At 21.8% G+C, this 13484-nt stretch overlaps 1 protein-coding gene across 1 annotated transcript; it reads right to left on the bottom strand.

The window, feature by feature from the left end:
* Positions 1-5776: 5776 nt before the first annotated feature.
* LOC128953663 (uncharacterized) lies at positions 5777-12898 on the bottom strand. Its single transcript, XM_054299176.1, has 4 exons — positions 12740-12898; positions 8092-8298; positions 7112-7894; positions 5777-5889 (listed from the first exon to the last, which is right to left on the bottom strand). Exons 1-4 carry the CDS (start codon positions 12894-12896, stop codon positions 5861-5863), a joined length of 1176 nt encoding a protein of 391 aa, XP_054155151.1. The 5' UTR covers positions 12897-12898; the 3' UTR covers positions 5777-5860.
* Positions 12899-13484: the final 586 nt, after the last annotated feature.

Raw genomic sequence — 13484 nt, 5'->3', positions numbered from 1 at the left:
CCTTAAATACATAATCTTATTTAAGACTATAAATTTTTTGTACTTATATTATACACTTTTATTAACATTAATCACAAATATTATTTTGGATAATGTTTTAAAAATTAAAAATTTTATAATTTAAAGAAATAATATTTAAATAAAATGCAAAGTAATTGTAATATTGCTGTAATTATCAATGAAGATAATTTATTTACTAACGATAATATGCTGTCAATTGATAATGGAAATAATAATAATAATATTAGTAGAAAGTTAATAAAACTATTAAAGTTGCTGAATATCATGACGTATGGTATAATAATAATTGCAATATTGGGTCAAATTTTGTTTTTTGTGCCCAAAATCAAAAATATTGTCCACATTAGACATCATTACATAAGCGCCACGTGTGCCGGACTAATCATTTTGGCCGTATTGGTAAACATATTGACCCGTATATACATACTGTTTCATAAACGCAATGCAAATATTAGAAGTAATTTGACACAAGAGTCGACAGTTTCACGACTTGAGCTCCAGAAGCCACCCAGTTATGAGCCGCCGCCTAATTATGAAGATATCAATTGAACATTGAATTTMAAATAATCTCATAATCATTGCCTGTATATAATAACACTTGATTTTTATTCAATAATTATTATATCTATTAATAATATATCTATATTTTAATAGTTACTGTATCTTTATTAACGTAATGTACTTTTGTTTAATATCTATTTAATTTTTGATTATATTTATTAATACTGTATTATAACAAATGTCAGTCTAATATGAAAGTGAATTAAAATTATGATAAAATAATTTTTAAATAAAATTGTACATTAATATATTTTAATAAATTAGTTTTAATATAATTTAATTTGTAATTGTCTTTTAATTCAATATAAATGTTTGAATTGCATTGTTATTTATTAGTATAAAATGTTTTTAAAATTTACTTATTAGTACTTATAGTATTATATATTAATATTAACTATAATAGATTTTTTACTATTAGATAATTTGATAGTTCTTATGTCAATTGGATAACGAGGTTATAATTATATTATAGTATCATATGTTTAATTTTTAATAAAGTTTTATTATCTAAATACTAATGGAAAATAATATCTCTATTTTAAGTATATTTCTTTAAGTTTATGTAATAATTTCACTTCAATACAGTGAATTTAGTATTAGTAAATTATTAAAAAAATATAAGTATTAAAATAAAAATAAACAATTAATCATTAAATATAGTTTTACAAAATATTTATGCAATAATAAATAGATAACTAATTTGGAAAAAACGACAATATCATCAATTTATATAAAATAGTTGCGTATATTTAAGTTCAATTTATCTAATTCAACTAATGATAGCATTAATTAATTTTTACAGTATATAAGTAAACTACTAAAAATTATTTTTCTATTATCTATTATATAAATTATTAATATTCAATGAGTGAAATAACCTATATAAACAATTATACAGTATATGTAATATATATATATATTAAAAAATTGCTACATTATATAATTAATCATTTATATATACTGTATATTATATGTAATTTATTTATATCTAAAATATGCATCTAAATAATTTATCAATATCACCTGCTAAAAAATTGTTTAATTGGATCAATTATGTGACCAATATGTTTATTGTAATCGGTTTTATAGTAATTGTGTCCCTATTTGTCACTCGACGACACCATGGGGTTAGTCTATCACATGAACATACAGTGTTTCTATACATTACATTTTCATTGATCATCGCAGTGTCGGCCACAATCAATATTACTATTAGACTCATCTATCGGTACCACATAAATGATAATAATAATGAAACTAATAATAATAATATGACATCTATCGGTTCAACAATTATCACCGATAAGCCTGATTTTAATCGAGTGCCCAGTTATGAAGCACCTCCTTGTTATGAACAAACACAGTCACATATCATCGTTACAATTGTTAAATAATTTATTTTTATTTACTAAAAATCTATATAATTTATTTTATATAAATGTAGAATAATACTTATATGCCATTGATCTCATTAACTTATTTTTCTAGATTTTTCTAGATATCTATTTTAAATGATAATATTTTTATTTAATTAACAATAAAATTTTTATTTTAATTTTATTTCAAATAATTTATTTTACTATATTTCATACTTTCTTTAACCTATAATATTACATAATTTTGATAGGTTTTTGAATTTTTAAAATTCTAGCTAACCTAAGTCATTGTTTTTTATCATAAATAATAATAGCATACTTTTTTAATCAAAAAGTAAATAACCATTGCAACCGATAATATACATTAACTATATAATCAAAATGTTATAAAAAATAATTTATAATACCCTATTGAATAACAATGTTGTCAACTGATACTAAAAATAATATAATAAAATAAACTTTATTAAATGGTGTCAATCAAACATTGAAACTTTGATAATAAAAATAATTTATAAAATTAAATTGTGTTATTAGTATGAAATAGATATTAGTTAAAAATGTCAACTAATTCAATAACAATAGATCATGAATCTAACAATGACTACAATAATCAAAATGCTATAAAATCAATGCTATTATTAAATAAGATAGGTCGTTTATTTATATTGTTGGCATTTTCATTAATAGTCCTCATATTGATCACCGAAATTGGTTTTTCAATTATGACTCCACTATTGTTGGTCATATTATCGGCAGTCAGTGGGCACAGCCCTATTCGGGGGCTTTATTGTCATCACAACTGGCCGAACATTACAAAGACTTGAAATGGTTGTACGCAATAATAGACAAATAGTTAATAATATCAATAGTTTGTCTGATAATTTTGATACCGCTTACACTAATCCCAGTTTTGTGGAACCACCAGAATATGAGTTACCACCTAATTATGATGATGTTGTCGTTACAAATAAAAATTAAACAATTTTAAACATTATTATAAATATTGTATTATTTATTGTAAGTATTTAAAAATAATAACAATGATGCTTAAAAACAATTCAAATTAATGATAATACTGTGTATTCGTTAAATAATAATCATATATTGTATATATTTTTTAAATCTAAAATTATTTTTAAAAATGTTTTGTGATATATTATAGTAATTATTATAGTAAATTATAGTATAGTAAACAGTAATTATTATAAGTTTCTTAAATTATAGTAAATATTAAAAACAGTGATTATTTATGTTCACACAATATGTTGTGTTAAATACAATTAAATTCTTTGATTAAAAATAGTATATAATGTTTGTAATTAGTTATAATGAGATCGAGGTTTGATCCATGGATTGAGTACTGAGAGGCCAACTAACATACGAGATGTTAGCAGAGATGGTTCGTCGAGGCTCTCAATTTTGGCCGACATGTAAAACATGAGTAAACGAAACTAAAAATTATAGTAAAAATTAAAATTACCGGTAAATGTCTGTATATTTTAATATTAATATATTATAATATTATAAATTATTACCGATTGAAATAAATATTGCGATATATTATGTGTGGACTGAGAAAACCAGTCGTACAGATTGATCGGTAGGGTTCGGCACTCATAGTTAACTGATATCATATGCCATATAATGGATAACATGAGATATATTCTGATTATTATAACCAGAATATCGGCTGATACGGTGCGGACCAGTTTTGGGGTGTCGTCAACAATGTTCAATATATCATTAGTGCAAACTATAAGTCATTCAAAAAAAAAATCATAAATATTTCAATATTAGTGGTAAATCATTATTAAATTTATTGTTACTAAACCTTTGACAAAAAATGATATAATATGATTGATCACATTTACTGAATACAATCCAACCATTTGTTGGACAACTATTATTATATCAAACGTCATGACCACAAATACCGTAATCATTAGCAAATTGAAGGCCCGATTGGTCCGCGCAATTAAGTCGGCGTTATTGCGAAACCATTGCTTAATAATGTTGAGATGATTGACAGTCGGCACAGTTGATGTGTTGTACAAGCGCTTCAAATAATCATTTAATTGCTGGCAGTGGTATTGAATAGCCTGCAAAATGTCAAAAAAAACAATTATTAAAATAACAATTACTTTAAGATATCATATATCATATGATACCATTGCAAACGTTATATAGACAACTATGAACCAAGTATTGACTAAACGCATCGGTAAATTTGGCCAATAGTTTATAAATAACATGTTGTGCTGTAAATGCAATTTAGCCACATTTGTCACCAGTATTATCACATGTAGTATTATGATGACCACCAAAATAGTCACTATCTTATAGATAACACTGACTTTATTGACCGGTTTGGGCCAAACGGGTAGCGATTTATCTAACTTTAAAATCAAATTTTTCATAACATATCCTTTCATCCAAAGCATATCAACTGCGCTAACAATCGGCACGAGTTGTAACAAATAGCCCATAGATATGATGAGATTGCCGTCAAAATTACCGATAATAAACAATTGTCGCAAAATATCCATCATTAGGTATGACATCCATGCGTTCAATAACACCGTTATTACCATTAATAACACATTAATCAGTGATAACACACCGTTTCGTTTGAATAGATATGTTAGCCATTGCTTTGTATTAGTGGCCTCACATCGTCCAGTGGTTAATGTAGTGCTTAGGACGGGAGCACCGGTCAAAGATAACGGTGCCATCACTATAGCTAAAGTTTTAAGCCAAAAGTTATCATACTGTTGCGGTTTGTGATCAGTCACAGCTAATTCAGAAATGGGAGACAAATTAGACAGTGTGTCATTAAATTGTTGATTAATGACACCCCCGACGGTAGACATGTTGTCCAACTCTATATAACTAATATTTCTGGCCATTTGTGATCAATGAGTGATTGACAATAACATACATCAATTGATCACACGTTTCAATAATTAAGCTTTTTTTGTTATAAAAGTGTTAATTGATTGCAGTTATTGTAGGCATTGATTGAATAAAACATTTCACTTAAGCATTAATTTGTCAAATATAGAGAGTATTACTGTTACWATCAAAATGTATATAAAATACTGTACAATAAACCATCAAATTTTCACAATAGTTTAAAGTTTAAACAAACAATAAAGTATTGTTTCTTATATTTTTTATTTATTAATTTTTTGAGCATTTTATTAATTATTAATTAAATTTTATTAATTTATGTATATATATATATATAGAAAGAAAGAGAGAACAAGAGAGGAAAAAATATATTAACAAATTATAATAAAAGTTTATTATTATCAAGATAATTTTTTTATTTCAACAAAATATAATTATCATAATATAAATAACAAGCATAATTTATATTTATATACATAGAGAACTTATTACTGTATAATAATAATTATAATACTGTAGTTTATTTTCAATGCTCAATAATAATTAATTTTTATTGTTTTTTTAATGATTGTTTAATTACAATATGAATGGAGGTATGAATGTTAAGGAAATTTTCAATGGATTATTCATTATAACAGTAACTATAAGTCTAGGCTTTATATTATTAATCCAATTATAATAAACAATACAATAACTAAGGAATATTTGTCGTAATTTCCTAAACACCTATCCCTCCAACCAAATAATTAATGTTTTTACATAATTATTACAATTTAGTTTCATTTTATTTATTTTATAAAATGACAAGTTTAGCAATAATAATAATAATGAGAATAACAATAATAATCCTAATCATAATTATAATAATTGTTTTTTATTTTTTGTTTTTTATGATCAATTGCTTAAATTATATATTAATTATTTAAAATTACATTGCAATTAATAAATGATTGATTAATTAACGATGAGTTAAATAACATTTTTAATCATTACTTCATATGCTTTGACTCGCCGTTTACTGTAAAAAATAAATTTAATTTATGAATATTAAGTTATATATATATATAAATATATAAATTTGAAATATATAAGTTTTAGCATATTTTTTAGATTAGAAAAATTTTATTTAATAATTATTATTTATGATAACTAGAAGAAAATGATTTTAGTTTTTTATATAAAAATGAAAGTTAAAGTATGCAAATATTAATATATTCATTTTTCAATTTAGTAATTTTTCAAAATTTTGTATTATTTTATTAATAGATAATAAGTTTTAGTTATAATATTTAGACATTAATGAAATATTATTTAAAATATGACTTTAGTAACACATTATTTTTATACATTTCGCAAACAAATATATTTAAAATATTAAATATTTATAACAATGAATTTAATCATTCAATAAATATTCATGCATGCAATTTTTTGTAGTGATAAAATTTGCTAAAAATTGTTATAATTTAGTAAAATGTTACATATGTTAATAATAAACAAATAAATAAATAATAAATTATTTAGCTTAAAATGTTTAGTTTACTTTATATTTAACAAAAATAAAAATTTTTATTTTTTATAATGATAATATACATTAAATAAAAAAAATTTAAATTCAAGCATAATCCAATGTAAAAGTTATTTATAATATTTATCCATTATATTTAATCTCATTTTAATGTTATTTATACATAACAAACTTCATATATGATATTTATAATATATTTAATATTTATATCTTATTTAGCGTACAATATCATCCAGTCATTGAATTACAAATTAATATCTATTATATACCATAATGTAATAAAATAAGCTATAAATAAAATAATTTAGTTTTTTGCAATTATTTCTATTTCTACAGTACTAACTATAGCATAAAATTGATAAAATATGCAAAATACTAATAATGACATAATAATTTAATAATTTAATCTTATAACTTGTCTAACAATTTTTATACGTATAATATTAATTTTAATTAAGTAAATAAACAAAGCAAACAAAATTTATAAAAAATAATGACATTAATTATTATAAATAGACATATTTCTCAATTATATTTTAAAAATCATTTCATTTTCTTCTATAAATCACAAGTATTTCTCTGATCCTATGATTAAGTAAATTATTATTTAGATTATTATTATTATTATCATTTAATAAGTAGTTCCTACCACTACTGTCTGTCAAAAACCTATTATCATTAATCAATTGTCTCTTAAATCTCATTCCTTCACCTTCAAGTATATCACTACTGGATCCACCGTCAGTGTCCCGGCGCTCGTCTACGGCAAACTCATCTATGGGTAGATAATTATATTTGCGAAGTCGGGCTAACTGGTTGGCCATCAATTTTTTGAATCGCATACCTTCTCCATCTAATACAGACTTTTTAAAGCGCATCCCTTCGCCATCAAGAACTGACTTTTTGAATCTCATGCCTTCATTGTCCAAAATTGACGCTTTTTTAAACCTCATCCCTTCGTTATCCAAAACTGAAGCTTTCTTGAAGCGCATCCCCTCGTTGTCTAATACCGATGCCTTCTTGAAGCGCATCCCCTCGTTGTCTAATACCGATGCCTTCTTGAAGCGCATCCCCTCGTTGTCTAATACCGATGCCTTCTTGAAGCGCATCCCCTCGTTGTCTAATACCGATGCCTTCTTGAAGCGCATCCCTTCGTTGTCCAACACCGATGCCTTCTTAAACCTCATCCCCTCGTTATCCAACACCGACGCCTTCTTGAATCTCATGCCTTCATTGTCCAAAACTGATGCCTTCTTGAATCGCATACCTTCGCCGTCAAGGACTGACTTTCTGAATCTCATGCCTTCATTATCCAAAACCGATGCTTTCTTGAAGCGCATACCCTCTCCATCAAGTACTGACTTTTTGAAACGCATGCCCTCCTCATCCAAAATACGGTCGTTTTTGCGAAATCTCATTCCCTCCCCGTCTAACACAGATTTACGGAATCGCATGCCTTCGTCAGTCAATAGACTGTCCTTTTTGAAGCGCATACCTTATAGAGATTGAAAATATATATTTAAAAACTAATTCTAATAGTATTATAATAAATATATTTTTGATAACAATTACAAAATTATAAGAAATGAATATTGTTTTTTTGTAAGAATATTTATATAATAATTTATAATTAGTTTGCATTATATGTTTTATGTTATGACTATACCGGTATAAATATATGAAAATTCATACCTTCCTCATCAAGTATAGGGTCTCTTTTGAAACGCATTCCCTCCCCTTCCAGTACTGACCTCCGTTGTCTGTCCACACCATTAATGTTGTTATTACTAATGTTAGCATTTCTGTGCTGTTGTTTCTCATAACGTGTTTTCATACAATTGGCGTATAATTTATAAATTTCCTGATTGTTTGTTATGTTAAGTTTGTTTGAGGGTATCGCTGAAACATACATTAATTTAAATAGTATTACAAATATTTATATTAGATTTTGTTCAGAAAAAAACAAAAAACAAAAATTATTTAATAATATGTTTTTTTATCTCTTTAATATTATAATAAAATAAAATATTTTATACATTGCTTAGCATTCAAGTAATATCAATAATAAATATTTAATGCAAACAAAAAAGTTTAGACATTTAAATTCAAGTGTTGTCTTATAAAAAATATTATTAAAACTATAAACGTATAAAATGTAAATAACAATATAACATCAAAATCTCATCAAAAAATAATACTAATCTCTTTAAAAATCAGATATAAATGTGTGTAAACTTTTTAATGTTTATATAAAATATCAAATAAATAAATATATTATAGCATATATTGATACAAATTTGTTATTTTATCACATAAATAGTTGTATAAGATTTATTGAAAATGATTTTCATTTGTTATTAAACGCTTAAATGTCATAAGATTTTTATTTTATAAATAAATAATTTTATGTTAATTGAAACATTGTTTGTAATTATTCTTTTAAATAAAATTTACTAATTATTTTTACATTAAATATTTTATGATTGTTGTTAGCATAACAGTATATAATAATAATAATTATTATTATTATCAACGTTATACAGTACCTTAATTTTTTTAACATAATCTAGCTTACATATTATATTTGAATTATTTTTATATAGTTCTTTGTATAAAATTAATATACTAGAAATACCACTATATAACTAGTATATAAATAAAATATAAAATTTAATTATATTTATAATTATAATATTTATTATAAATATATATATATATATATAATGAAACTCTTTATTATTAATTAATGTGGACACACACATAGATTATATATAAATATATACAGTAACTATACTCCTTATTTATTAAATTTGCTTAATGCATGTGTATTGTAATTATATAAAATAAATAATCTTATATAAACATATGTCGGAACTGTAACTGTATTATATAAATTATATAATAATAATAATAATATTGTTTAGCACTCAATGCATTTAATGCATAAGGGTTTTTGAAGTCCACATATTTGTTTCAGTAAACCAATACAACAAAATTATTGCAATTTATATCAAGTAACTCATAGTTATAAGTAAGTTATTATTAAAAAAACAAATAATAGTTAAAAGTATAATTAAGGCAAATAAGATATTTAATAAACACTTTAGTTAAAACTTTTCACTTGTAAACCATTAAAATCAATAATGAGTATAACAAATAACGAAAAAATTATGTAAATATAATACATAATAATCTATAAATTACTTGATTTTGTATTACTTTTTCAAGCATTAATTTTATACATGTATATAAGTTATTAAGTTATAACTAGAACTATGTATAATAGGCAATTACCTAAATTTTATTACATATTAAATCGTCGGGAATTTAATATTTAATATTTACGATATACAATTATGTTAATATTTAGATTGAAATAAACACCTATTGTTTTTTTTATTTTCCCGATTTTAAGTATTATTTGGGAAAATCCTGAAAACTGTATATAAGTGTGATTTTTGTCAAAATTAGACAAATTTTGAAATAAATAACAATTAAATACATAATCAGTAAAACATTAACTGCACATCCGATATAATATTAACTCAATAACAATGAAATAGACAATTTGTATGATCAGAAAGCACACTATAGAAAATAAATGTAAAAATTTTATTATATTAAAATAAAAATATCTCAAACATAGGTATTAAACTACATAATTTATGTTTTTCTACATGATAGTTTACAAGATAAATTGTAGTTTAAAATCTAAGTTGAATTTATTTCTATTATTAAATAATAAATTAAAATTTGGAAATAAATGCGTTTTTCATCTAATATAAACCAATTTCGTGATAAATAAATTATTTACAATCAGTACTATAGCTAATAAATAAATTTTAATTTCCCTATTTATCTCCCGATTTTGTCATTTTTTACTCCCGATTTCCCGACCGATTTTGACAATTTAAACTCCCGAAGATGCATTAGCTCTAGTCATAACTCATGTTTTTTTTTTAAATATCCATTTTATTACTTAAATAATAAAAAGATTTTCTTAAAGGTTTGTTTAATTATTTTTTTGTATAATGTGAATCAGTAATGAAAACTAATCACTTGATATATTAATAATAAAATGTATAGAAAATATAAAAATAAATAATGTATTTATGTTATAAATTTTTTAATTAAAATTATAATTAGTTAATAAAAGATTATCAGAAGATTAACGAATTTTCTATTATAGATTTCATTAAATTTTTGTTTAACACATTTATTATGCAATAGAAAAGCATACAAATGATGTAATTATATTTAATTAAAATTATATTATTTTATTAAATTATATAATTTTCATATAATACTTATTTTAATTGTTGGATCTTAATAAAATGTTAATTGTATGAAACATACAATATATAGTATAAAAATATAAACATATGATAAATGAAATTTGATATAATGTATAAAATTAACTTAATGTCAAATTTGTTATGTTAAATAATATAACATTATATAAAATCTTATACTATAATATATAATTTATTACTATATTGTATATTAGTTTATACTATATTTATTACATTTAATATCATTTTATATACTTTAATATTTACTTTAGTTTCTATTTATTTAGTAGTTAAATGATTTATTAATCTATTTAAATACTTATATTAAATAATAAGAATTTAAATAAATAATTAGTTAATAAATACTGTAACTATTAATATATATTATTAAGGTATCATCAAATGAAAAGTCAAGTTAAACTTGAAGAAAGGTTTAATTAAATTCTGGAAAGTACTGTAATATTCTGTATTTACTGTAATATATTAATATATAAAAAATAAAAATTTTAGTAAATTTTCTAACAATAGATGAATATACTAAAATTGTAAATATTTTTTAAAATACATTTTGTTTGACATAGCTTTTAGAACTTTCGATAATATATAAATACTACTGTAGTATAAAAATGATTAACATTAAATCAAATACAATTGCATATTATATTTAGTATATCATAATATATAAAGTAAATATAAAGTAAAGTACATGTATATTTAGTTATCATTATAATAATTTATTTTATATTATTATTATTCTTTTTATAATTTAAATCATTAATCTGCTAATATATATTAATTATGGTGCGTTAAAATTCAAACGAGTAATGTATTATTTAGTAGAAAACATGTTTTTTAATTTTATAATCTATGATTATAATATATAGATATCATCAACAGTTTAAACTATACTCTAATTTGAGAATAAATATCTATAAAATTTTTGTAAATTGGATATAAAAGTAAACCACAAATTTTGTATTCAATGATATTTAATACGACACTGTTATGGGTTTTTTATGTATAATTTTGTGATATCATTGGCTTCACTGAATTATTTGAATGCTGTATATTCACATCACATATATTTTTATAAAAATTCAAGTTTTTTTTGCTGTTAAATTTAATGCCTTATATAATTTGAAATAAAATTGCACTGATCTTTTTATTTTTATTATAATACATATATACGATATATAGATATATATATAATTTAAAAGTATAACTTACATTATTATATGAAAAATATATTTTTTATAAATAATATTTTAAAAATAAAATCGAATAAAATTTAATTTATACTATAATGTATTGTAGTTAAATATATAATTTTTAAATATATACAATATATATTAATATTAGTTTGCATTTATTTGGATATTATGTGTAAAAAATATTTTCTTTTTTTCTCTGCTTTACTTATTGTTTATTTGTGTCAAACAGTAAAATCTGTTTGACATTTGAATGTTATTTATGTATTATTACTATACAATATAAAAGTTAATAAATATATATCAGTATTAACTAAAAATGAGTGTTAGATTTTGTTTATTATGTGTAAATATTTGATAACAAATCAATTTGTACGTCAAAAATTTTTTGTCAATAGCTATGGGCCACAAATAAATCTAATGTAATTTATAATTAAAATTTTTTATTTGTTAAGCTACACATAAAATTTATTACCAATGTTAATTTAAAATAATTGATAATTAAGCAAATTTAATGATTTTACTGTAATAAAATAAGTTTTGGAAACTTTGAAAGCTTTTAATGTAATTGTTTTGCAAATTAACTGTAACTTTAAATCATTAATAATACACAACCAAACTATAATTTTTTATTGATTTAAAACTACAAAATTAAAAAAAAACTTTATAAATTTTTTACATATTTAATATTTACAAACATAAAGCAAATTGCATATTTATTTTAAACTTTATAATTAATAAAAAGAATTTAAATATAATTCAAAAAATCAATATTTTAGAGTATATTTTTTATACTTTTAGTATTATAGTTAACAAAATAATTATAAAATATAAACTTACTTGTAGTCGTTGTTTTAGTATTATTATTATTATTGATATTATTAATTGTAAGATTTTTCAATAAATGGGAACAAACGTCAACATTATTAGCGCCGCATAATTGTTGAATGTTAATAGTTATGATTACAGCCAATAATATCAATAATCGTTTGCACATAAAGTCACTTATTATTATATTAAACATGATTTTATATTTAGATATGTATGTTTGGTAATTATTGTATTATTAAATATAAAAAACTAAAAACAAAAAATAATATTTAAAAAATATCAAAAAGTTTTTATTATACAATTAATAAGTTTATATTTTAATAATTATATATATATCAATATTTTAATATTTATTATATATGTATATAGATTGTGTGTATAATTTATATATACTTATAAGAGTATAATAAGCTTTTTCTCTTAAGTTGGTTTTAACACAATATTTAGTGATATGAGAAATATGAGAGACTTTTCAACCGATTTATATATACTGTGAGACAGAAAAAGCCAACAAATTCTGTAATTCTTGAGCTCAGAATCTCTACGATTAGTGAATGTAATGTAATATAATGTATGGATGCGTGTGTTGTGCGTCTAAAGTCTATAATATTATTGCCTATATATGTATGACTATATACTATATTATATACTCTATATATCTTATAAGGAATATATATATAAATATATTTCAATTCATTGGTTATATGCTTACAAGCATTCAACTCAATTATCAATGATTTCATATTATACTTAA

The sequence above is a fragment of the Oppia nitens genome, unplaced genomic scaffold (assembly GCF_028296485.1).
Source record: "Oppia nitens isolate AA-2021 unplaced genomic scaffold, nextdenovo-longstitch-racon4-pilon3 scaffold23_pilon_pilon_pilon, whole genome shotgun sequence".
Lineage (NCBI taxonomy): Eukaryota > Metazoa > Arthropoda > Arachnida > Sarcoptiformes > Oppiidae > Oppia > Oppia nitens.
This window is presented reverse-complemented; position numbering and strand designations above follow the sequence as displayed.

What these genes read in the sequence shown, in the direction of transcription:
- LOC128953663 (XM_054299176.1), bottom strand. Translation starts at nt 12,896, where the DNA reads ATGTGCAAACGATTATTGATATTATTGGCTGTAATCATAACTATTAAC. An exon ending in CCCTATACTTGATGAGGAAG is followed by an intron (nt 7,895 to 8,091) that starts GTATGAATTTTC and finishes AATCTCTATAAG; the next exon opens with GTATGCGCTTCAAAAAGGAC. An exon ending in CAGTAGTGATATACTTGAAG is followed by an intron (nt 5,890 to 7,111) that starts GTGAAGGAATGA and finishes TATTTTTTACAG; the next exon opens with TAAACGGCGAGTCAAAGCAT.